The following is a 27,262-nucleotide window of genomic DNA, read 5'->3' as shown; positions in this document are numbered from 1 at the left end:
GTCAAAATCTGTCAAACTTGCGTGGTGTATAGTTGCTTTGGTTGATGTAATACTTAAATAATTAGTAATAAAGAGTGTACAGTGTGCGTAGCGGCATGTACATGCATGATGCAAAATACCATAGCATTCGTAACTATCACTGCACCACAAGCAATCGGCCGCAATAAATGCGTATCTGGTAACATAATCGTGGATAAACAACGTTTTGAAATCACAAGTGACGTGAATGCTCGTGCGATGGTGTCTTGAGATTAGTAAACGGAATTTCCCGGACAGTTAACTAGTTATTGACTGTCAACAATGGCAGGATCCACTCTGCCCGAAAGGGTTGCTCAGATATATTACACATACGGCTTATTTTGTTCATCGTATCCAATAACAGCAATCACATTAGCATTATCTGTTTTGTTACTATGTTGGTGAGTGGTAATCCTCATTCAACCATTAATTATTACACTATTGCGCATCAAATAATAATGAATTAGTTACATACATAGTTATTTACCTCTCTGTTGGTTAGACTTTTACTAAATTACTCATAATCTTATTGGAGGCTTTGATTTTTCCAGCTATCCTCTGTTAAATGTACCTCTGCCGGGAAACATACCAACAGTGGTGACATTACCACTTCAAGGTGACGTCTATGACTTCATGAACCCCGATTGCACTCAAAACAGATGTGGTCAAGGTAAGTAGACAATATCAAAAGATGGAACAAAGTACTTAAGTATATACTTTAGTTAACCTTGATGCAAATCATTCTCATATTAATTATGTAAACTTTTCACAGACAGGTCGTCATACTTGGATATCCTGTATAATGAGACGCAGAAACTTCCTTATATTTGGGCAAAGGACAAACCTCTTCTATATGTGCAACAGATCATTATGAAAATTGGTAATTAATTAATAATATATTTTATATATATTTGATTGATGTTAATTAATTATAGCAATAAAAATCATAATAAAAAAATGAGAATAATTGACACACCAATATTATAAAAGTGAAAGTTTCTATTTTTGTTATGTTGTAATGCATAAAGTAAAAAAATATTCTGATGATACCTTACTGGACATAATACGGTTTTACATAAGAATAAAAACATAAAATAATAATTCCATAATTCACTAGTTAAAAGCGTGAGAGGAAATATTTTGAAATTAATAGAATTTATAAACGCCACACAAATATGATGTATTTGAAGGAAAATACTGTTTTATGTCATGGTAATAAAACACTGTGGTGATAAAAAAAATGTTCAAATGATCATTCAGAACTTAATATTATTTGCTGTAATCTACAGTACATATTACCAGACTTAAAGTCAGATCTTGGACAGTGACTTGCCAAATATAATCTCTTTGACTAATACAAAGAAAAAAGACCAAAGAATAAGTTTATAATATGATTTAAATTCAATTGTTATGAAATATTGAAAAAAATATGAAACCATTACATTCAGTGATGTATTAAATTATAATTTTAACTGAAGGAATTGAGTATTTTTATGTCATAAAAAACATAAATAATTATCATGAAAGTTAAATTGACAGCCTACATATTTTTTGATCCAGGTTAGGTTAGTGAAAGTGCTTATTTTTTTTACAATTGTATTATTATTTTCTGTAATAAAAATATACATGGTAAATTATGGTATATGGTATGGTAAATTAATAACTTCCGCAGGTGTCTCACCATGGAACAACAATTTAAAGATGTGGGATGCCTTCAGAGCGCCCTTGCAAGAAGTATTTCGTTTGTTGGAGACTATAAGGAACCATGAGGATCCAGAAACGTGAGTATTTCACTTAAAAATATTAAAATTTTATTCTCTAAAAATCATTTTGGAGTCTTCAATATAAACCCTACATAATCAAAGCACGATACGTAATATTGCGCAATTTAATTGACCTATCGATCTATCCGATGTATTACTAGAGATAGGAATTTTACATCTATGGACATATACTTGTATGTAGCTAACGTCAAAAATCTATCTCTAGGAGGCAAATTAATAGATAGATAGAATATGGGAACGGGTGTAAGAGGGGAGACGGGATAGTAAAATCTAACAAAGTATCACTAGTCTTGCTAGCGAATAGTAGGATGTTATATAAATGCGACGGTAACTTTGTGATGTGGTTGATTGGTACTCCTTGCCTCCTTGCAGCAATAGGTAAATTGTCGTAAGAGGACAATGCATATTTCTTATTGTCCTTTAATAGAAAGTCAGGGACAAGTTCATGTTGATATTTACAATATACTGTTATAAGTTGCTGTGCGCAGTGCCTCGGGTTCGATTCCCAGGTCGGACTGAAAGCCTGATGTTATAAAATTATGATGATAATGCCATAAAAAGTGTGCGAAATCTTTTCTGATATACCTATGTAACATTTTGCGAAAGTATAATTCAAGTTAAATATGCCAAAATATTTATGCGATAAGATAGGGAACCAGTTACATAACCTGACTGCTATGATTTTGTACCTGTTATAATATTATTGGATATCTATTCTATGTTTACTACTAATACATAATTTATAAATGCGAAAGTAACTCAGTCGGTCTGTGCTTGTGCGGCTTTCACGCCAAAACTATTGAACAAATAGGTACGCAGGTAGCTTATAGCCTGAGGAAGGATAGAGGGTACTTTCTATCCTAGTGCGGAAAGAATTTACCCCGGACAGCGGGTGAAACCATGGGGGACAGCTACTATCTTAAAACTAATATTATAAGGCATCGTTCAGACCAAACGTATTGTCGGCCGCTGACTGTGAGCGCGCGTTACGTAGTTTATTGCTTTTCCATATATATTGAAATTGTCGTTCACACCGAACCGACTATACGCTATTACGTCGTCTGTTGTCGCTGACTCTCAGTGGCCGATTATTTTACTACGCGACTATGCACGGCGGACGCGGATTGGCTACGCGGACGCAGTTGCCGAATAGCGCCGCTCCGCCGCGCCCGCACCGCCGCGCGCCTCGGACGCAATACACTCGAGAAACAAACTTCAATGAGGACAGACGTGACACGTGACACATCGCGATGTTCGACACCGAAAAGTTTATTGCAGAAGTATATTCTAGAGAATGTATTTGGAATGCGAATTCAAAAGAATTTAGTGATAGAAACTTACGAAGATGCGCTTGGGAAGACATAGCATCTGTTATGTATAAAGATTGGAGGGTTTAAATACTGAGCTCTTTTATGTGTAGAATAGTCAGCCGCTCAGCGTACGCATCTAGTGTGAACCTACACGAGCCTATTCTTTTGTTCACACATGTAGCGCATCGTACGCTATAGCTTATTGTCGGCTTGGTGAGTACGCGTACTGCAGACTGAGTCGACGTTCACACTGGGGCAGACAGTGAGTATACTCACAGTCAGCGGCGGACAATACGTTTGGTGTGAACAATCCCTAAAGCTGAAGCATACGTTTGTTTTATAAAATAAGTTTGTACTTAAGTTACTTTTATGCGCGAAATAATTTCATGCATAATGCAGAGAGAAACCGCTGGCAGAAGCTTTTGTCGAAATAAATTCTTTGCCTGTGTCCTTCATAACTGCTGATTTGCGGAAGCTATGCTATTTATTGCCTTATGTCATTGAGTAAGATTCATAAACTATGTTGGGGACGCCCTCCAGTCTAATCAGATGCATCAATGTTTCACATGGAGCGACTGCCTATCTGACCTTCCCCACAACCCAGTTACCAGGCAACCCAATAGTCCTTGGGAAGACTGGTAGTCAGACTTTCTGGCTTTTGTCTACCCATAGCGATTTCTAAAGGGTTTTCACCAGTATATCCTTTCCAAACTCGGAAGAACTCGTTATGGGGACCTGAGCCTATCCATGGACCAATTGCGCTTCAGAGCTGCAAATATAAACTTGTTGGAAAAGCGCAAAGTCATCTATACAGTGAACAACACGAGGCGTTTCTATTTTGTGAGAGCAATCAGCATTTAATTGAGTTTCGCTAAGTTGTAGAAAGCTATAAAGTATATTATTAATAGTTATTACTATGAATTAAATAGAGTTTTATGTATTTTTTTGCAAACAAAAGCGAATGTTTCCTATTGTAGGATCATGTGTCGCGATTTCACATACACCTGAATGTGTGTTTCATGACATTTTTATTGTTACGTTGCATGTTGTATAATATTTCGCGATTTCACCCACTATCAGTTTTCCGTCTGTTCTAACCAGCGATAATGAATCGGTGAATCATGCTATCAAAAGAGTCTAAGATTTTACGTACCTAACCTAATTATACAGGTGTTTACGAATGACTCAATTTTGCCATTCCGACGCTCCATAGCGTTATCTTAGCTGTCAATGTTCCGCCAAATGGTTTAAACACGTTATCAAACTTTTCTGGGATCTTTTATCAATATTACCAAAATTAAATATGAGATAATACCTACATGTACATAATTATTGGGTTTGTAAATATCAATATGAATTTTAAACTGGCTGTCCTTCTATCTCTAAGACTCTGTATAGCTGCGGCTCTTATCATTACTTATTGTCATCTTGGTGTGGCAATTGTGTAGAATATTTAAATATATTTTATTAAATAATTTGATTGATTGACCAACCCGCATTGAGCAAGCGTGGTGATTAACGCCAATCCTTCTCTGTGAGAGAAGGCCAATGTCCCGCAGTATGACGATAAAAAGCCTGATGATGATGAATCATCATCCTCCGAGTCTTTTTCCCAACCATGTTGAGGTCGGCTTCCAGTCTAACCAGATTCAGCTGAGTACCAGTGCTTTACAAGAAGCGACTGCCTATCTGATCTCCTCAACCCAGTTACCCGGGCAACCCGATACCCCTTGGCTAGACTGGCGTCAGACTTACTGGCAATGTAAAAAGCCTGATGATGATGAAGTAATGTGTTTTATTTCAGAAAAAGCACTCTACTCCAGCATTGCTATCAGATCGGCGGTATCAAGCGCCGGGATAGCAAGGCCAGTACTGAGCGTGTCCTGCCTGAGTACAGCTGTCTACTGCTATCGCCTGCCAACTTGTGGCAGCAGAACCTACAGTCTTTCTCACTTGACGCCAATATCATCAACACAGTTTATAACTACCAGGTAAATTGTTGTCATAACGCGATGTCGCTTCGATGATAAAATCGTCTTGCAGTGGAGACCTTTCAAAAACAATAGCAAGCTAGCTACCCGAAGTCGCTGGCACTCGTGAGGCTATCAAATTTTGGATTCGATAGCCAAAGGAGGAAAATTGCTCCCATAAATAGAACTTCACTGTACATCTGTCTTTCAACAGCCTGTATCTGATGCTCGACTTTAGTTAGACAACTGGAAGGTTTCACAGATGATGTATTATTATTGCCGTTACAACAACCAATACTGAAAACTAGAAAAAAATATTTACTTAAGGGGGCTCCTTACAACAAGCCTAGTGCACGAGTCCTATTCGCACTCAGCCGGGATTCTTAAAGATCCCAACAGACTTGTTGTAGAAGGGAATACTAAAGTCTAGTCTGTGTGTATAAAAATTTGAATTTGAAAAATGTGTTCTATTTTAGAATCTCCAAAAAGCCAAAGCGAGCATAGCAGAAATGGCGTTTGGTATGCAACTAAGAGAAACTGGTATCAAGAGGTATCCGCTGAGAGCTCGGCCCCGGGTTCTGCAGTACGCCGTCACTATATTCTACCAACAGCCAGACCAAAGGTTATTGATGTTATCTTCTTTCTTTTTCCGAGCCTTTTCCAACCATGTTGGGGTCTGCCTCCCGTATGCCCGGATGTAGCTGAGTACCAGTTTTACAAGGAGCGACTGCCCTATCTGACCTCCTCAACCCAGTTACCCGGGCAACCCAATGCCCCTTGGACTGGTGTCAGGCTTATTGGTTACTGACTACCCGTAACGACTGCCAAGGATGTTCAATGTCAGTAATTGATGTTATCTATGCTAAGATATTAAAGACGTAACATGTTTGTTTGTACATAAAAAGCTCCAAAACTACTGACCTGATTTGAAAATGCTTTCACTCTTAGAAAGCTACATGTTTCCCGAGTAACATGCTATGTTTTGTCAAGGTATGGACAAAAGTTCTCCCTGGACACGGGTAAAACCACGGGAGAACAGCTAGCTATTGTATAAAATACAAGAAACGCTTTCGTTTTTCATAATAATAAATGATGATCGTGTGCCACGTTTATCGATAATTTAGGGATAATTATATAGTGTCTTTTCAGAAAAGATATAAAAGCAGATAACTCATTAGATTATCGATAACACAGTACTGATTTTTATATTTGTTTACTTACATCAAAAGAATATGTTTTACATACTCAGCTCCTATCTAGAAACTATGAAATATGTATAACCCTCTGACCTTTCGAGATAATAATAGTTTTAGACGATACACAATAGAGTAGCCAAGTTGTTGATTGACAAAGATAAGCAGTAATAAGAAAAGAGGTATGATTTTAACTTATTTGTATGATATTTCAGATTTATCCAATCGCTGATGAGAAAGCTGAAGGAAATGTACCCGCTTTACCAAGAGGCCCCATACACGCACATCAACGAATTCACTCTAGTATATTACCCAGGACAATTCAACTATAGAGAATTAGTCCCTCTAACTATTACATTTGTGGGACTATTTCTATACGTATATTTTTCTGTTCGCAAAATAGAATTTATAAGGTCAAAATTAGGTCTGGCTGCTTGTTCAGTACTCACTATAGGCGGCAGTCTTGCAATGTCTATGGGAATTTGTCTATATTTTGGATTCTCCTTGAGCTTACAAGGTAAGGAGATTTTCCCTTACCTAGTGATTATCGTAGGACTGGAAAACGTTCTTGTTCTCACGAAGAGCGTTACATCGACTGACTCGCGACTCGACGTCAAGATCCGCCTGGCGCAGGGCCTCAGCAAGGAAGGCTGGTCCATCACCAAGAACTTACTCACAGAGATCACAATACTCACCGTCAGCTTCTTCACCTTCGTACCATTCATCCAGGAGTTCTCAATATTCATGATAGTTAGTTTAATATCAGACTATTTCATTCAAATGGCATTCTTCGCCACAATACTGGGAGTCGATGTACGACGCATGGAATATTTCCAAGACCAAAATAACAAGTTACACCTCAAAGAGTATTTTAATGCTAATAACGCGCTGAACTGGAGGTTCAGTAAGAATTATGTAGAAGAGAACAGTTTTTCACCGCAAAGAATGACGAAATCGAAATCGCATCCACGGCTGAACGGTTTGGCGCACAATACTCCCACGGATGTTGTGGCGAAGAGGAACTCCAGCCCGGGTCACCAGGACCACAGAGTGCCGAAGCGCATCCGCCTCGTCAACATGTGGGCGCGGACGCGCTTCTTCCAACGAGCCTTCATGGTGTGGATGCTGGTTTGGATATCTATGATAGTCTACAACTCTGGGGTCGTAGATTACTTTATAAGCAATATAGAGAAAACTGACGCTGAGGTGAACAGAAAGAATTACGAAAAACACGAACCAAAACACTCAACGTTTGTATTTTATAACAACAGCGATAGAAATCAACTGGTGTTCCCGCCGCTGATAGATATTGACGCTGAAAAGACGGTGGTCGATGCAAATGATACTATTATGCTAAAACATTCACCACACTCGCGGCCTTGGTCCAGGTGAGACAATTTTTAGTATACGTTTACATGAATAAACGCTGAATAATGAATGGAGAGGAAACTGCTTTTAATATTGCCTGAATAACTTGTTGTGTGACTTCTAACCTTCTTCCATTCTGCTGTATCTGATGAAGCTTTTGCTCCTCATCTTTTGCTCCAGAGCTCAGTTTTATATTGTAACATTAATTAACTGTCACAACTTGTAGAGGTACTTTCTCTTGCCAGTGCCCTCTAGAAAACAAAAACGTTCTTGACAAATTCTAAATATGAAATTCAAATTATCTCCAGTACTCAATTCCTTGTAAAAAACAAAAGCTTTCTTGACAAGTTCTAAATATGAATTTCAGATTGTCATCCCACCACTGGTCGGCGATACTGTCTCACTACAACGAGTCAGTGGCGGGGCGTCACGTGGCGGTGTTGCCACCCCTGCTGCTGAGCCAACGCGTGGCGCCCGAGCTCGCGGCAGGGGTGCGCAACCCTGACGAGCGCGACCCGCCGCCGTTGCGATGGCAGGCCCTGGCGGCCGCGCTTGATCCTATTGACATGATGCCAGGTAATGTTCCTGACAAACTAAAGGCGCATGTAGCTGGAGCAAGTTAGCATACGCAAGTGACGAGTGACAAGAGCACGCGAGTGGGTATTTTGCTTGGGCACATGCGCGAGTCGCTGGACCTGCACGTTTTTTAAATGCATGTAATCATAACCTGCTTATGTACAACATGCGCAAGCTACTTGCACCGTGTAGATGCACCCTAAATGGCGACTCGACACATCACGTGAATTGCGAGCACGGAACAGAAAGGACGAGTGGAAACATCCTTACCTATACCTGAAAACCAGTGTCGCCAAGTTAACACACTTAAAAATTATATTCTACATTAGAAAAGTCTTGGCGAAAATGGCTACTTATAAAGTTATCAAATATCAAAATAGTCTCTATTACTACGCAATTTGGATAAAGTTTAAATAAAACTACTTTGACGGATGTTATGGGCAGACTGAGTCTGCCCGCGACCATGATTGCTGTAAAGGACGTCGGGATTAAATAATATTAATATAACCGCGATAAAATCCGTAAAAGTAGTTTTATTTAAATGTCTAATATTCACGTAAATGTAAGAAATCAACATGTTAACCAGTTGGATAAAATTGTTTTTACATGAATGAGCCGCGGCCGCAGAGGCGAGAGTTACGATTGGGTGCAGAAAGTTGCGTCGGTTGCAACAGCTAAATAGCACTTTCACTCGCTCTTTCTCTTCCGTGGCTACGTGAGTCTTTTGAGAGGGTATCGTATAGGCTATATGCGCGTATCTGTGTTTGGAAGTTCGTTGCGAACCGCTTGCTGGCTACTAAACCATTGAAATCTTGATTTAATAACGGCCGTTGCCAATATTCTATGTATACGTTGTTTTGCTTACTAGACAAAGGAATTTGACATTAGGTACTTGTATCGGGCTAATGTCAACATCATAACTCCAGTAAGCAAACAGCAGATAGATAAATTATTGGAAATTGCCGTAAGTTGTTTTGATATTTGATGTCAAGTTTAATGGCTGTGATCATGTTTTGTGACTCTGGAACACAAAGGGGAAGTACTTGTGTAGTTTTATGTCATTAAAAGTCTGATACTACTTTCCGCTTCAACCTCAGAATTCAGAAGGTCCGTTCGGTAGAAAGCCTCCTCTTTTTAGTCTTTAAAAAGTGCTCCATGTACTCTAATTGACCATTACGTGATATATCCTATTTGCAAGTTCATTCAGTTGTGAAAATATTAGTTAATTTGTTTAATACACAATTCGTTTTTTTTTTGTTGGTCATGCGCCTTATCTCTCTCCGGTCGAGTCGGATTACCGTCCCATCGGGCTATAAGAGTGAAGGAATAGTCAGTGCACCTGTGTCTGCGCAACTGATGTGTCGTGCACTATAACATGTCCTGCACAGCTGACTGATCTCCTTATATGAGAATAGACGCAAGGACCGACAATTGCCTAAGAGGATCATCATTCAATTTGTATTCGAGTGGTGTAAATAGTAAAATTCACACTTGTGTCTCAATGTGCTGCTAGCATAGTATAATTGAACCCGTTGTATGCCGGTGCGCAGATATACGCGAGACACAATTGATTTTCTATTGTTCTGTAATTAGTGCCATACAAACGGTTAATCCAATGTTACTTTATTCTGTTCTAGATTTTGAGGTGACCGAGGGTAAGACTCAGCCGCACCAATGGGGAAAGGGGTCAGATTTGCCCATTTACCCGACCACGCCGATGGAAATCTTACTTCTGGCCATATTGTGCACTATCAGCGTCGCAGTCATTGCCTACATGATGGTTGTGCTTTACCGGTAATTATCATTCAACTTATATTAATAATATCTATATATCTGGTGTTTCGTATCTAATCACATTAAATCACATCACATATACTTTATGATATTCTATGGCGAATTGTAAAAAAAATACCTAATTCATTCGGTGTTTGGCTACGGGAGTCATTTTTCGTTTTCATAATTTACAACATCATGAGTATCGAATGTTTTGACCAGTTGACAGCTGTCAGTTTTCAATTGAGAATTTCCGTTGTTTGTAATGTCTGACTCATAAATGGTGTTCTAACTCTCGCATATTTTATTCTATTTTGTTCTTTATTATTGTTTTTTTTTTTATTATTTTTTTCTATGTGCTAATCTACATATGTTAACCAGTATATTAACGTTTGAACGTCGATTAAATGTGATTAGGAACGAAACATAAAAATTAATCCCACTTTTTGTTGTAATTTTACAACTCAAACACGGTTTCACCAATCCATTCCAAATGTTTAAGCTGTATTCGTACTATTTAGTAGATGGTTACGTGAAGTTTGCTCAAAATCGGTCCAGCGGTTCTTCATTTATACGTAACAAAGCACTCACAGGGGAACTAGTTGTTTTATGATAAGTTAACTCCCTTTGTGCGTCGCCTTTTCGATAAAATCAATGAATTTTAATGTTTCGTGATAGAAGACGCTAAAGCAGTATTATCTCCGAACTGATCTGATGATGTAGCCGGAACATATGAACATCATATCGTAGCTGTGTGCGTGTTTTACTATTAATTATTAATTGAGTAAATTGTAAATTTAATAACAGATGGTGAATGAAATTAGTAGCAGTAACAGTGTTTGTGTTTAACAGATGCGTGTGTTCTCGCCACTACGCCGAATGGCGGGCGTCGTGGAGTGACGACGATGAATACAGGAAGATTGTAGCGAAGCAACCTGCTGTCCAGGTACAGAAACCTTTTACATGTTTTCCTTGATACATCACATTGCACATTGCACATGTTGCTACCATGGAGAACAAAGTGACTAGCGTAGATGTCATAAAGCAAAATCTCCTAAGGAAGTAGCGCGCCAACATGCGGGTGTTCGGAGGATTAGAAACGTTAGTTGCATCACCCTTATATTTATTTTCAAAATAAGATCACCAACCAATCAACACCAATATTTGACAGATTTTTCTCGATTTGTCAAGGATCCCGAACGCCTCGTTAGTTCTAGTATCTGATCGTTTTGATCACACCTACTGTAAGTTACCTGACCTACAAGTAAGCGTTTGACCTACCATCACTATGGCATCTCCGCCCATCTTTCCTTTCTCTGTGCTCATGCGCTAAGTCGAGATACTTCATTTGTTTCTTTCATCATCATCTCACGAGCATTTTCCCAACTATGTTGGGGTCGGCTTCCATTCTAACCCGATGCGGCTGAGTACCAGTGCTTTACAAGGAGCGACTGCCTATCCGTCCTTCTCAACCCAGTTACCCAGGCAACCCAATACCTCTTGGTTAGACAGGTGTCAGACTTACTGGCTTCTGACTCCCCGTAATGACTACTAAGGATGTTCAATGACATTTATTTTTCTAAATATAATTATTATTGTTTCGTTTCCAGCTGGTGATGGAAGCTGTGCCGTTAGTGGTGGCTGGTCACAGCCAAGAAGTGGAGTGCCTGGTGACGGATGGAGAGAAAATCGTCAGTTCGTGTCTGCAAGGCAACATCAAAGTGTGGGACTCGCAGAACGGAGAGATCATTACTAACATCGACCGCGGAGCGTGAGTGCCTTTCATATTCAAATGGACATTTCTAAATTGTGTGTTTCACTTACTTAACTTATGATTTCAGACATACATAACATATAAGGCACCTGTAACACATCTAAACTTCTTCCGAAAGTGCACTTTGCCGTTTTTTTTTTGCAATATACACCCAAGCGCGATGCTCATTAATTTAAGTTGTCGAATCTGTTATGCAGCATGGTACTTAACATAATCCAGTCGCAGTGGTGAGAGCCTCTCTCCCTTCAGTCTTTCGTTTAGATCTAACATCGCCATCAACGATCTAACATCGATATCAACACATCGCCATCAAACGTAAAAGTTTGGCGAGCTTAGGCTAAGGTACACACCTATGTAATTATTTAAATTTCAATTAAATAAAATTCATTCTAAATAAACATAAGAAAGTGGAAGAAAAATTTGTGACCACTGTATACAAACATTTATGGTATCAAGCACGATGAGTTTCCAGCAAAGTTTATAAAAGAAGCAGGCGCGTGTATTATTAAAACAACTTGTGATCCCGTAAACACTATTATTAAATTTAAATTACAATATATACGTTTGCCCACGTCAACAGAATAATTATAAAACTGGTTCAGCTTTGACCGCCAGTTACTTGCGTGTTTATATAAAACTCACGCGTTGACTACCGTGACTGACATCATTGTTACTCTTTGATTTGACATTGAATTAATAGCATGGAGAGCAAAATGACTAGCGGAGATGTCATAACGCAAAATCTCCTAAGAAGCGCGCCAAATGCGGGTGTTCGGGGGACGAAGAACGTTAGAAACTACGCGTACAGGCCTTCCGTAGAACCCGACCATTTAAAAAAAAAGAATCACCAATCAATCAAGGCCAATCTTTGACAGAGTGATTTTGATTTGACAAGGAACCCGAACACCTCTTTAATTCTAGCAACTGATCACATATGAATATATAATAGAATACTGACTGTATCCCTTCTTCACGTACCTGGTCAAAATATAGCCTATATCACTAGTGCATAGTGTAGCTTCCCAACAGCGGAAGAATTTTTCAAATCGCTTCAGCAGTTGCGGAACCACAAAGGTACAAAAAAAACGTTTATTAAGCCAAAAAATACAGATTGACAGAACTTAAACAGAAGGTTTATATTAAAAATAATTCCTCTTTGTTATATTTATAAGTACGGATAAAAACGTGTATCACATTTATTCTGATATCTTACAGGTTCTTCAAGTTGCAAAAGGATTTGTACGAGAAAGTTTCGAAGAAAAGTAATTTAGCATATGAGCCGCGTGAAGGTTTGTTTGTGTCTTTGTAATGTTTTAATTTTTTATCTAAGCCTATTTGTTAATGATCTTTTTTTCTTTTTTAGTTAATCATAGTCCAGAACAATCGCCAAGAACAAGCGAGGTGAGTTCTCACGGTTTTATAAACGTGATAGTGACGAGGTTACAGTCACAATGTAGTTATGATAGTCAATTTTAGACTCATTTTCAACATTACGTTACTTGCCAAATATTTTTCTTCCTTCTTGACCGACTTCACAAGGTGTCCTTACTTCTCTGAGTTTCATCCAAAACGGTTTTGTTAGCGAGTTTTGTGCTTGAATTTTATTCATATTGTTTTATAATAATTTCGTATTTACCGTAACATTGAATACATAACATTGTTGTTTCTTTCCAGAACGTGCACAGGCTTCGCAAAGGATTAAGCAGTTATCTAAGCGGCCTAAGGTTTCGGTCAGTAGCGCGAGGGGACTTGCCGCAACACCTTTCCGCTGCTGAAACCACCAAATATGATTTTGCTAAGAATTACAGGTATCTATATAATTCAAACTGTGCTTATTTTACTTATTGTCCAACAAGGTGGACAGGCGACCTTAAAAAGGTCGCCGGAAGACGCTGGATGCAGGTCGCCTCCAACAGGTATCCGTGGAGATCTAAGGGGGAGGCCTATGTTCAGCAGTGGACGTCCTATGGCTGAGATGATGATGATGCTTATTTTTAAACCAAGAAGCGTTACGCAGCTATAGAATCTTAATTATGAAACTAAAAACAGAAAAAAACTCACCTTATAATTATTATTATTTCAGAAATTTATACTGCGGAGACGGACAAGACATTTTATACAATTGTTACGAGGCTAAAGAAAATGTGGATACTAGTAATTTAAATATAAGTCACCAAAATACATCAATCAATAATGTTAAGGATAGTGATAAAAGTGATGAAAACATTTTCGTATTTAATTCATGTGAGAATTCAGTGTACAGTGTAGATGATAAGTGTAATGATAAGTCTATGGTAAATGACAGTGGGGCCACAATAGAGGAGAGTGACAATGGTAACATAGTGAGTAATTTAGACTGGAGAGGGAAAGCGATCAAAGAATCTCCTGTGTGGTGTATGGACTTTTGTAACGATCTTATCATATTGGGTTGTGCTGACGGACGACTGGAGTTTTGGGAAGCAAGCTCTGGGAAACTCATGGTACAGTATTATTCTGTTATACATTACGTGCTTTTTTGTGTCCTTTGCTTAACATTTTCCAACTAGTAACTCATTCAAAGTTCTTAAAAAATCTCACACACGTTTCGATTAATTAATGACGGCTTATAGTTCGGCCATTCAGAGAATGCGTTCCTGACACGTCGCGATTGAACTGACGACGTAACTTTGCAATGGCGTTGCAGTTACGATAAAAATATTTTTGCTGGTTGTTTACCGTTTTAACAATTGAGGAGCATTAAAACAACATTATTATATCAATAATCAATGAATGTAGTTACGTCGTCAGTTCAATCGCGACGTGTCAGGAACGCATTCTCTGAATGGCCGAACTTTAATATTAATAAAATCTTTGGTAAGACTTTGTACTTAAAATTCCATTTTAAATTAAAATGTGGTCAAAAATCAATTAATTAATAATTTCTTGTAGAAGTAATTTTTAATGTATTTGTGTAAAAAGTTGTATCAAGATGGTTTAGCTTTATATATGTGTCAACTCAAATAGACTACGACTAGATATACTTTACACACAGTTGGTTAGCTCCATCGTAAGTTATCAATTTGTATTATGGGTGCTAACATAACTGGGGTCTGATTCTACTTATGTTATAATTGGATAACAATGTAATCTCAATAGCAGGTTTAACCTTATTGGGCATTCTGCTACTAATATAAGAGCAATCGTATTTCAATGACATTTCATTTGTTTGCCATGGTCAGCCATTTGGTCAATAGAGTAGTTTGTTTCCTCTACAATCATATTGCAATCGTATGCACACAATATGATTCAATATTGAATCACAGAAAAGTTTTATTTAAAAGAAAAAAATTGAAATGCCACACGCTTCTATTGTAATGAAGTCGTGGTTGAATCTAAGTTCGATATCAATTGTATGTCGCTTAAGTAAAATTAGCAGGATCAAGCGCCTGATAAGCTATATAGCTACATATTTTAACGCCCAGAGCACAGCTAAAAAACATGCTCATCATACAAATAATGAAGCCGGGAGTGCGTTGGGTCAGTATAATTTTGAGCTCTGACCTACATCTGCGCAGAAGTGATTTAGCAAAGAACCAATCCCGAGTGACGGCTATGACGCGATGCACTGCGGGCCAATCACCGCTTTAGCCCGCCCCCGCGCCTCACTTCGTACCACAAAAGGGAAAATACTTCTGCGAAGGTGAAAGTCAGAGCTCAAGATTCGTGTCGAGAACTATAGTAAAATGTGTTATGTATCGTCAGTGTGTGTGGTGGAGCGCGGAGGGCGGCGCGACGCACGTCCGCGCGCTAGCGGGCGCGCGGCGCGTGTGCGCGGCCTCGCTGGCCGGCCACCTCACGCTGCTGCGTCTCGACGCCTACAACGCGGCGTCCGGCGCGCACGTCGACTGGCACTTCAGTACCGCGCACCGAACCAGTAAGTCGAACATCTTTCTTATTTCTTTCCTAAATAGGCATAATGACTGAAAAAAAGTAATCAGTCCGTCTTCTAGATATAACCCTAAACTAAAACAATGGACACGTATTTTTTAATTTTTTCTCACAAACAAGTAACAACGAAGATATAACACGATTAAATTTTATCTAACATCACTTCTGAGTACAAATTTGACACAGACGTGACGTCAGTAGTCCCCGCTCTCAATCTTTTATTGCGTTACATGTCAATAAACAATGTTTTGTTAAAATAAAAAATACGTGTCTAATATTATTGACCAGTCTAAACCCCACCATGTTTACCCAGTCAACATGCCTATTGGCCCCTACCTCTGTGGGTGCAGCGTGAGGGAGTGTCAATATCTTTCCGACTAAACCCCACCATGTTCCCCTTGAGCCGTTTGTGTACCACGACCTAGGTAAATCTTTCTAACAATCCTGCGGGATTGCCCCATCATTTGGGTGAATCACCATCTGTTCTAAAACTGTCCACCTGTGCAATCGCATCCAAGGTTAACAATTCGTGCATCCACATAAACAGTAGCCTATGTACTTTCCACAGGTCAAAATTATCTATACCTACAGCAAATTTTATTTAAAACGATTCAACAGTTTCGTCAGAAAGACAGATATTTCTCAAAAACAATATTCACCACTCTTTTGGAACCGGGTATAAGAAAAATATTATCTAACTGATGTCTATACAAATCTACGTTCGACTACACATAGTTCACTCACTTACAAACTCCGAAATGTTTATATTTAGTTTGTGTGAATATTTTCAGCGCACAAACGCACGGGATCAGCGGGCTCGTTACGGGTGGGTCACGCCCGCGACGACTCAACGCGCGCTAGAATGAGTTTCTCTTATGAAGCTGATCTCAGCGACGGAGAAGGTAAGATCGACCCTATAGCTAGTCTAGTATAACTAGTATCACTACATAGTCAAAACTAATATCGCTTTTGGCTTAAATCTTTAAAACAGCGCAACGGATTTTGATGCGGTTTTTTTAAATAGAGTGATTGAAGAGGAATGTTTATATGTTTAACTAGCTTCGTGAACGTATGTATAGGTACTGTGCGTCATCCACCATGCAACAGCTCGACGCTTCAAACTCCGTCTAGGCTTAGGTCGGTTTTACAGTCACACTGACCATCAGCACTGACAGCTGACAGCTACACGCGTAATTTGTCTGAACATTGTCTGACAAAAGCAAAAACGCTTCATAGAGTTTCATATATCCTTACATAGCTCACTTACTTCACTTACTTGTATAAAGGCGGGACTACGCTAGACGAACCGAGCACGAGCGAAGCACAAGCGGAGCCGTTCTCGGCTTGTCGTTCGCGGCTTCAAGTGTGGACGTGCAACGAACCTACAACGATCACAGTTAGCAAATCCCTTTGTGTTCGTCAAAAACCGACAACAGGCGGAGCGCAGCCGAGCACGAACGAAATGCTCGCAGCGCGCTCGTTAGAGGGTAGTAATTTGGTCCACACTAGACGTATTGTGTTCGGCTCGTGCTCCGCTCGTGCTCGGCTCTCCTAGCGTAGACACAGGAGCTGTGTCTCGCTCGGTTCGTCTAGCGTAGATCGCCTTTACATTCATTTAAATTGTGTTGCACAACGCTCCGCCAGAGCGAACCTTACCACATGATGTTTGTTCGGAATTTTGTATGATGTATATTGATGTTATTGTTACAGAAGTGGTGTGCTCAAGGATAGCGCAGTGCAGGCCCCACCAGCAGCCGATCACCGAGATGCACTCTGAAGGAGGCCGCATCCTCACTGGGGGACAAGATCATGTTCTCAAGGTAAACTTACCGTAATTATAATTAGCATTTTATAGACCAACAGGCCTTTAAAAACATACCCACGTAAAGTTTTTTTACTTTTTATGTGAGCGAATCATGTTTTCTTTTCTATCTCTTCTCGTCTTCTCACAAGTAACATTCTTCGTATCATTCTTTCAAGCCATCCATCCACCATGTCTTTGGCCGTTCCCTTCCACTATGCCCATCCATACTCTTGCTCAAAACCTTTCGTTCAATATGGTCATCATTCTTCCGCATCACATGTCCATACCACTGCATATATCGGAAACTACTGAACCAATTTTAAAAAAAAGGAGATTGGGCAAGAATGTATGAAGTTTGGTCCAAATGTCCACCACGAACGAGACCTATATAATTAAATAGTCCACTTAATTTAGAGTAACTTTTACTAAGAAAGTAAAAAAAAAAACAATGCCAAAAAAAAGTTATAGCCAAAAATGTATTCTTCATTTTCGGTAGTTCTTTATGTTATCATTATTATTTTTTATTTTATTCCACTTCCATTTCCGCATTTTATCTAAAACTAAGATGAGTAAGACACATTTACATATAAACAGCCCATATTTTTTTGCCCGATGGATGTACGAATCACTAACCAATAGAGGCGCCAGAAGTGCTTGAATATACTCAGCGGTTCCTGGATCTAAGAAAGTTCGATGTAACTGGTGGTGTCTTCTCTCTAATAATGAACAATTCTATTTGTCAGAAGTTACAGAAGTATGAAAATCAAACATCACGAAAAGTAATTGAAAAAATGAAATTGAAAAAATCTATAAAATGTTTTATTTGATTTTGCTATAACTTTTTTCTGGCATTATATTTTTTTTTACTTTCATAACAAAAAATGTTCTATATTTAATGGGCTATCTAGCCATATACGTCTCGTTCGTGGTGGACATTTGGACCGGAATTGCCCATTGTCCTTTATTGCTGAAAAGCTATGTGTCCCTGGGTTACATGGGCTATATTTTATCCGCTTACGGGAAGTAGTTCCACCGAATGCGGTTGAAATGGCGGGGAACGGATGGTGATGTTGTATATCTGTAGGAGCTCTTCTTCCTGCACTGTCCCAAGTTATTTGGGGTCGGCGCAATATGTTTCTTTCTTCCATTTCTCTCTATCAGACGTCATACTAGCACCCACTCCCTTCTTAGGATCCGTTCAGAAATACCGGCTCGGAGAGCATCGGCGCGCATTTTTCTTTTCACATTGACCGGAGTCGGCTCCGATCGGCAGTGGTGGATTCACGTATAAGCACTACAAGCACGTGCTTGGGGCCCCTGTTCTCCAGGGGCCTCCATCCTCTGCTGGCGTTTCATTTTATAACTACATTTTATCGAGATTCATCCACAATATGACTGAAATCACAGTGCTGTTGATTGTTGTACGATCGCAGAGATTTTTTTTCAATTGTGCAGGGGCCCGATTCTCCTAATTTTACTTAAGCGACATACGATTCACGTTCGACTCGGTTCGACCGAGATCCAATCCTGACTCGATTACGATTTAAGCGTATATGGCATTCCGCTATTTTTTCTTTGAAATAAACGTTTTTATCCTTTTCTGTCATTCAATAATGAATCATTTTGTCTGCAAATGATTTACGATTGCAAAATGATTGTACAGCAAACTACCGTATAGACCAAAATCACCAAAATAGCAGACCAATCGCAAACCAATCGAATGTCATTGGAATACGATTGGTCTTATATTAGTAGCAGAATGCCCGATAAGGTTAAAACTGCTATTCCGATCATATTGCGATTCAATTTCTATTCGATTTTGACAATATTAACTTAGGAGAATCGGGCCCCAGTTGTTATACCTACGGTTTTTTTCGGCTTCTACTCATCGTTGGGCAGTTTTAAAAGAATTAATAGGCAACGATAGCGTTTTGAAGTCGCTATCGGACACTCGTTGGGAAGCTCACGCTGTAACTACGAGTGCAATACAACAAACATATCCGAAAATTTTGGATGCTTTAGATCAGTTCTTAACCGGTTGTCCGCGGACGACTGGTGGTCCCTGGAGGCCTTCCAAGTGGTCTGCGGACCAACGTCGCGTTGACGTTGTTATCGATCTTACGTATATATCCATCTTACTTGTCCAACGAAACTTGTAGAAAGAAATGAAGGTTTGAAATGTGGTCCTTTTACGTAATTTTGGTTCTGAGTCTTAAAAAATAATCAAGATTTCTCGCTCGCTTCGCTCGCGTATTCAGAAACTGTTGTCCTCGTTTTTACATTTGCCAACAAATAAAAAGTTAAGTACCTACGTTTAGCCTACATTGAACGTAATTTTGGTTCTGAGTCTTAAAAATAATTAAAATTTCGCGCTCGCTTCGCTCGCGTATTCAGGAACTATGTGCCTTCGTGTTTGCATTTGTCAACAAACAAAAAATTGGGATACATTTTACCTCCGTACGAGTAAGAAAAAAATTTCGCGCTCGCTTCGCTCGCGCATTTGTAACTACAGGGCCTCATGCTCGCTTCGCTCGGTAAATTTCTTTAACCTTCCATTCCATTCCTTCCATTTCCATTTAAGCGATAGAGGGTCTACACAGGCTCTGTGCTTAGGGCCTCAGATACTCTTAATCCGCCACTGCCGATCGGCTGCGTTAGATGCAATCGGAGCCAAACGTCTGCGTGACCGAGAAAAAGTACGCGATCGGAGCCGGTCGGCTCCTCTTATTATTTCACACCGAGCGCCTTCAAGCATCCTTAATGTCAAAAGCAGTGCAATGCAAAAATAAACCTTACTACAAATACTCGATAAATAAATAAACCTCGATTTTCAATGTGTTAAGGATTTGCTTTCCTCTCCGAGCCGGTCTGTCTGAACGGACCCTTATTCATGTCCTCTTTCAAGCGTCAATCCATCTTTTCCTTTGTCTACCTCAACCTATCCATCCTTCCACATTCATATTTAATTAACACACTATTTCTTTGTAGCATGTGTTTCACACTCTATCTATCACCCATACCACGACAAACACTGACCTCTCATTTTTTCTGTCACTTTCTCTAGAAGCTCATGGCCCAAAAAATAAGACTCAAAAATAACTTCTTGCTGTTGTCGGTTTAGCTTCTTCAATTTCTGTCAACAACCTTACCTCTTTAAGTAAAATAACTTTATCTGAACTGATTTAGATGGCCCATTATTTTCTCTCGCCAGTTGTCTAAACTAAATTGCAGTTGTTATCTCCTGGCTTGTACTTTTTGTAGCACTTCTCCGGTAATCATTTTATTAGTCCGGATATTTTTAGCTACCTATTGTCTTAAAAATGATTTTTTTTTAAGAAAAAAATCTGACTGTGTTTCGGATGGCATGTTTAACGTAGGTCCCGGCCGGTTATTCCCGCTCGGTATAGTAAGTTCAACTCAGTCGTGCGCGCGGCCCTATGTGTGGGTAACCCTTGTACATATACAGTGACTTTGTGTGCGTGACAAGAGGTACAGTCGGGTACAAATACAGTTATTTAGGGGTTGTATACGGCTGTTTAAAGTACAGTTATTACGTAATTTAGTTTATTTATTTATAATGATTCTGTATCGCTACTTGAAAAATCAAATGATGAATTTTCGGATTCGCTACTTTCACCAATGTTAATTATAAATTCTGACTCCATGTCAAAATGTCTATAGTATTCTTCTTTTTTCTTTTGTACATGTCGACAAGTATTACCCAACATCCCTTCATCAATTTGACTTAAACGTTCATTTATGAGTTTCATTATTTCCGTCTTATTTTGGTCGACATTATGCGAAGCAATATAATTTTTTAAAATTCCCCACACATTTTGTTTCCATTATTATACTAAATTATAGGTCTTTTACATTCTTAGTCCACACATTTATTTATTGTCCGCGTACCCCGAGCTAGAAAATATGTAAGGAGTATTTAATTCATCTTAGATATTTCACTTCATTTATTTCTTAGATACTGTCAATGTCAATTTGAAAAGCCGTATGAGAAAATAATGATAAACTGTAAAATGTAATAATAAAAAGCTCTGAATGTTGTTTCATTTTTTTGAAACGCTACCTGACTCCTTAAAACATTTTCTCCATAAAGAACTAGACATTTTCGTAAACGACTGTACCCATAACAAAAAGCGATGAGAACACGTCATGCTCGGACGACGTCACTGTCACACTAATGAAAGTTGTATATTTACAAGCCGACGCACACATAGGGCCGCGCGCAAATCTGAGTTGAACTATCTATAACACCCTTTCGTCAATACTGTTGACGATCGGGAAAAAAAAGTTTCGTTCGTTGTCAAAGGGTGTCACCGAGCGGGAATAACCCGTTCCGGCTGTCATTACGGGTAGTCAGAAGCCAGCAAGTCTGACGCCAGTCTAACCAAGGGGTATCGGGTTGCCCGGGTAACTGGGTTGAGGAGGTCAGATAGACAGTCGCTTCTTGTAAAGCACTGGTACTCAGCTGAATCCGGTTAGACTGGAAGCCAACCCCAACATAGTTGGGAAAAGGCTCGGAGGATGATGATGTCTTAAAAATGCTTTTATATTTTTACCAGGTGTTCTCAAGTGATCTGAACCCGCTGTTCACGCTGCATGGCCACTGCGGGCCCATAACGAGTTGCTTCATCGATCACGCGACGCCTACGATAGCGGGTAGTGGCTCCCAAGACGGCTTACTATGTGTATGGGATCTACATACCGGTAAGCTACTATTAAAATTATTATATTATTGACTTCATGAAACCAGTGTGTGTCCCTACAGTCAAAACGATTTCCTTCGTGTTCTAGAAGGTTCAATTTGTGATTGTTCAATCCCGGCTGTAATTATAACATCTTATGCAGTCATTACGTGTAGTCAAAAGCCAGAAACGACCAGCCTTACTAAGGAGTATCGGGAGCCTGGGCGACCAGAGGCTCGATTCTGCTAAGTTAATAATGTGACAATTGGATAACAATTGAATCTCAATAGAAGTTTTAACTTTAGCGGGCATCCTGTTATTAATATAAGACCAATCGTATTCCATTGACATTTCAGTGGTTTGCTATTGGTCTACCATTTGGTCTTTATGGTAGTCTGCTATATAATCAGTTTTATTTTTATTACACAGGAACAGCAAACAACCAGAATGTACAGTATACAGCAGAAATAAAAACATGCATAATTAAAATCAACAATATTCTAGCCCACAACACTGTTCACAGATAAATAAAAGTATAAAAAACATAAAAATACGCTAGGTTAACTTACAGTACAAATGAACTTAAGTAGGTATTTTATCGTACTTATCTCTCTATATACTTAAATACTAAAACATATAAACAAAGTACATATATCGGGTGTGTCGTTCACAATCATATTAAATAAAATGCGTTAATATACTGGTTATTTGTCGATTAACACAAAGAAAAAAGAAAAATACGTAAAAATAAAAAAATGCATTTTTCAAACAAAGTAAATAGAACAAAAGTTTGCGAAAATTAGAACACCATATATAAATAATAATGATAAAAGTCAGTCATTACAAACAACTGAAATTCTCCGCTGAAAACTGACAGCTGTCAACTGATCAAAACATTCGATACTCCTAACTTTATCTCCGCTTTACACATGATGTTGTAAATTATAAACACGAAAAATGACTTCTGTGGTTAAACCACTGAATGGATTAGGTATGTTATTTTTTTTTACAATTCGCCATAGAATACCATAAAGTATATGCGATAGGATTTAATATGATTGTGAACGACGCACCCTGTATATTGCAATCGTAAATCATTTGCAGACAATATAATACTTCATTATTCAATCACAGAAAATTATAAAAACTTTTATTTAAAAGAAAAAAAAACCGAAATGTCACATACGCTTCAATCGTAATTGAGTCTTAATTGAATCTTCGTTGTATATCAATCGTATAGGTATCGCTTAAGTAAAATTGGCCGAATCTAGCCTCTGGTCAAGGCAGTCGCAGTCGCTCCATTTAAACACTGTCAAGAAAGGCTAGGCAGTTGATATGATGATTGTTTGCAGGTGCCTGTCTATACAGCATGCAAGCCCACGATGGAGCGGTGACGTCACTCGCGTATACTGCTTCGTACGTTGTGTCGGCCGGCGCGGACGAACGGCTATGTATCTGGGACCGGTTTCAGGGACACATGCTCAACTCCATTCATATTGTGAGTTCCTACTATATGCATTTTTATAGAATTTTAGGACATATTAGTGTCAAAGAAAGACGAAAAGAAGACAGACGAAAGGCGTGTCATCGCTATTGTTCTTACCAACTTCAGCTCACATCATATGACTTTATGAACAACTAGCTTCCGCCCACGGCTTCGCTCTCATGTTGTGTTGATAAAAGCAGCCTATGTGTTAATAAGGGGTATCACCTATCTACTACATACCAAATCGGTCCAGCCGTTTTTGCGTGAAAGAATAACATACATTCATACATTCTCACAAACTTTCACTTTTATAATATCAGTAGGATTAGTAGGATGGTTTTGTAATCGTCAGAATTATGAAACAGCTATAAAGTATGTTGAACAATGTCTACAGGGTCTGAACTACATGAGCCGCATGCTACCGCTGACGCATACAATGCTAGTAATGGGTGATCGCAGCGGACTCACGGCGTACGACCTCAGCAGTGGTGACGTCATTCGACGAGTACTCCTAGGTAAAATAAATGCTTTTACATGTTTTGTTTTGATTGCCTTATATTAGTCTTGTTCGTATAGAGATATACAACGTCACCAGCCGTTCCCCGCAGTTTCACTCGCCTTCGGTGGAACTGCTTCCCGTACGCGGATAAAATATAGCCTATGTAACCCGGGGATAAAGTAGTAGAGTACATCTTGGACACCAATGACTGTGTTTCGGATGGCACGTTAAACTGTAGGTCCAGGCTGTCGTTGAAAATCCTTGGCAGTCGTTATGGGTAGTCAGAAGCCAGTAAGTCAGCCAGCCAGTAACCAAGGGGTATCGGGTTGCCCGGGTAACTGGGTTGAGGGGGTCAGATAGGCAGTCGCTCCTTATAAAGCACTGGTACTCAGCTGAATCCGGTTAGACTGGGAGCCGACCCCAACATATGTACCTCTAGTTGTTAAAAGGCTCGGGAGATGATGTAACCCGGGGATAAAGTAGCTTTTCAACAATGAAATAATTTTAAATTAGTTTCGGATATATGCATTAGTATGGGTATATGATGCGGAACAACAGAACCATGTTGAACGAATCGTTTTGTTATATAAACCTTAAACCGCTTAGCTTTACTGTGGCTGGACAAAAAGGTGTCGCGTAGGAATTTTAGTTATTTTAATGGCAAGGGAGTAGACACGATGGGGCAGTGTGGGGCAAATGCTCCACCAATAACTTACTACAGCGATAACTGAATACATACACTTTTTTCCATAATAGGTAATTTTTGATGCAACAATCTGTAATACCTATGTACGGTACCTGAAAGTACTAGCAAGATATTAACCAGAGTAAGACTACAAGTAGTTAGGTACATAATTTAAACTGTTGTCCGGGTTGTCCCACCCCGAGCCCATGGCTGCGCCGATCATTAAATATAATGACAGTATTTTAATGTGTTCTTGAATATTCTTTTTTTTTTCAGGCCAGAGTGACGGATGTATCTTCGTGAGACAGATATTACCGTTGAAAGATGCAATAGTTTGTGACTACGCGAATCAGTTACGAATCGTTCGCTTCCCGCTGGTCTCCAGATTATGTGATATGAAAAACGAGTAAATAATGCCAACAATTAGATGTAATTACCAGGACAACAGAAAACAACGCATATTTTTAAGACTAACTTATCATTGTGTACATCTAATGGTGTGCTGTAACGATAGACTTGAATAGTGTCTTATTAGCCTCCGTAACACATTTATTATGTGATTACTTCACAACCTCGTATCACTAGGATATTTATTATAATATAATGTATTTGAATATCGTTTTAGCTTCGTTCCAAATTCAAATTACGAACTATTTACTAATACAGAAAATATGTTTTAAAACTGATAACGTATGCTGAAAGCAAAAAAACTTTTAAGATTATATTTATTTCTGGGCATAAGGTGAGCCTCAAATGACAATAATACAATGTGATGAAAAGAAGACCGTACGAGGAGGGTTATACGTGACTGCGAGAAATATGTCATTAAACATGCATCGAACTTTAATTCATACCAGCAGCGATCATATTTATTATTAAAAAGTGCCTATAAAAATAAAAGGACTCACGGCGATTTTAGACCAGCGTATTTTATCGCCAAAAAAAATACAAAGCCTCACACTGGCAATGTTCTGTTGTATAGGCTCGCGCGCAATCAGACGCATCGAAATACTTTCGAGATCAAGATTGGCAAAAGTGGCGCCTTTAAGAACTATTAACACACACATATTAAAACAAGGGCCTGAAACCACTTAAACGAAGACTGTCTGCAGTATTTTACTTTTTAGAGCGCTATTCTAATGACATATTTATCGTTAATTGTCACTGAACATCGTTTTTCATCCCCTACTTTAGTCCATTCCCTTCCTAGTTTTTATTTTAAAGTTGCCATAGTTAATTGGCGAAATAATTATTAACTAAATAAAAACATAATTGTCAAATAATTAATAATAATATGCTAATTAAGTAAGTTATCAAAATTAAAGTTTTATCGACGTTTAACGATATACTGCTTTTTTACACAGAGATTTAAGATGAGCTCCGTTGGAAGTTATTGTTGTAAATTAAAATATCTATCTAATAATACACTTGTAGTTATTATTGTGTCAATCACCTACCATATTCACGACTAAATTCAAATCAGGCTTTCCGAAATTAATCCTTGTTGAGCAGTTCATCTCGATTTTTACTCTTCGACGAAATTGCGCTTTTCCATTCTTCTTCTGCTTAGAGGCGAATTTGGAACATATGATTTGAATTGGCAGTTTCCCGCGGTGTCTCCACTTTCTGCGTGTATTGACTAGCAGTTGCAACTTGATACTCGCATATATTGCACTGGGGCCCGATTCTCCTAAGTTAATAATGTCAAAATCGAATAGAAATTGAATCGCAATATGATCGCAATAGCAGTTTTAACCATATCGGGCATTCTGCTACTAATATAAGACCAATCGTATTCCAATGACATTCGATTGGTTTGCGATTGGTCTGCTATTTTGGTGATTTTGGTCTATACGGTAGTTTGCTGTACAATCATTTTGCAATCGTAAATCATTTGCAGACAAAATGGTTCATTATTGAATGACAGAAAAGGATAAAAACGTTTATTTCAAAGAAAAAATAGCGGAATGCCACATACGCTTCAATCGTAATCGAGTCGGGATTGGATCTCAGTCGAACCGAGTCGAACGTGAATCGTATGTCGCTTAAGTAAAATTAGGAGAATCGGGCCCCTGTATGTGTACGCATTGAACATTTTTTTTTTTTATTAAACCAGTAGTTCTTGATATCAACGCAAGAGTTTGTACGGTTGATTTCTTTTTTTTAGTGAGACATCATCAACAGATCCTAAATGAATGAGTGTCAGACCCTTACCTTCTGAACATGGACGTATACAAGCTGTTGATTTGCATCCGTGCCATAGTCAAGGACGTAAATATGCTAATGATTCTCGACCCAAATCAACGAAAAAATGGGTAGGTAATTTTTTCATGTTTTTTTCTTATTTACGTATATCCGTCAGTGTAACCCAGCCGTACTTTAATTCGGCGCGTGT

The 27,262-nt window shown here is 38.8% G+C and overlaps 1 protein-coding gene across 1 annotated transcript; it reads left to right on the top strand.

The window, feature by feature from the left end:
• LOC124645000 (sterol regulatory element-binding protein cleavage-activating protein) lies at positions 1-26,292 on the top strand. The gene is made up of 22 exons (XM_047184717.1): positions 1-419; positions 570-688; positions 791-898; positions 1,691-1,799; positions 4,917-5,103; positions 5,559-5,704; positions 6,491-7,663; positions 8,011-8,219; positions 9,857-10,013; positions 10,845-10,938; positions 11,603-11,763; positions 12,982-13,055; positions 13,130-13,167; positions 13,441-13,574; positions 13,850-14,246; positions 15,508-15,679; positions 16,485-16,595; positions 17,404-17,513; positions 22,075-22,219; positions 23,550-23,695; positions 24,078-24,198; positions 25,144-26,292. The coding sequence occupies exons 1-22, from the start codon at positions 301-303 to the stop codon at positions 25,275-25,277; spliced, it is 4,164 nt and encodes a 1,387-aa protein (XP_047040673.1). The 5' UTR covers positions 1-300; the 3' UTR covers positions 25,278-26,292.
• The last annotated feature ends 970 nt before the right edge of the window (positions 26,293-27,262 follow it).

This window comes from Helicoverpa zea, chromosome 31 (genome assembly GCF_022581195.2).
Source record: "Helicoverpa zea isolate HzStark_Cry1AcR chromosome 31, ilHelZeax1.1, whole genome shotgun sequence".
Taxonomy (NCBI): Eukaryota; Metazoa; Arthropoda; class Insecta; order Lepidoptera; family Noctuidae; genus Helicoverpa; species Helicoverpa zea.
This window is presented reverse-complemented; position numbering and strand designations above follow the sequence as displayed.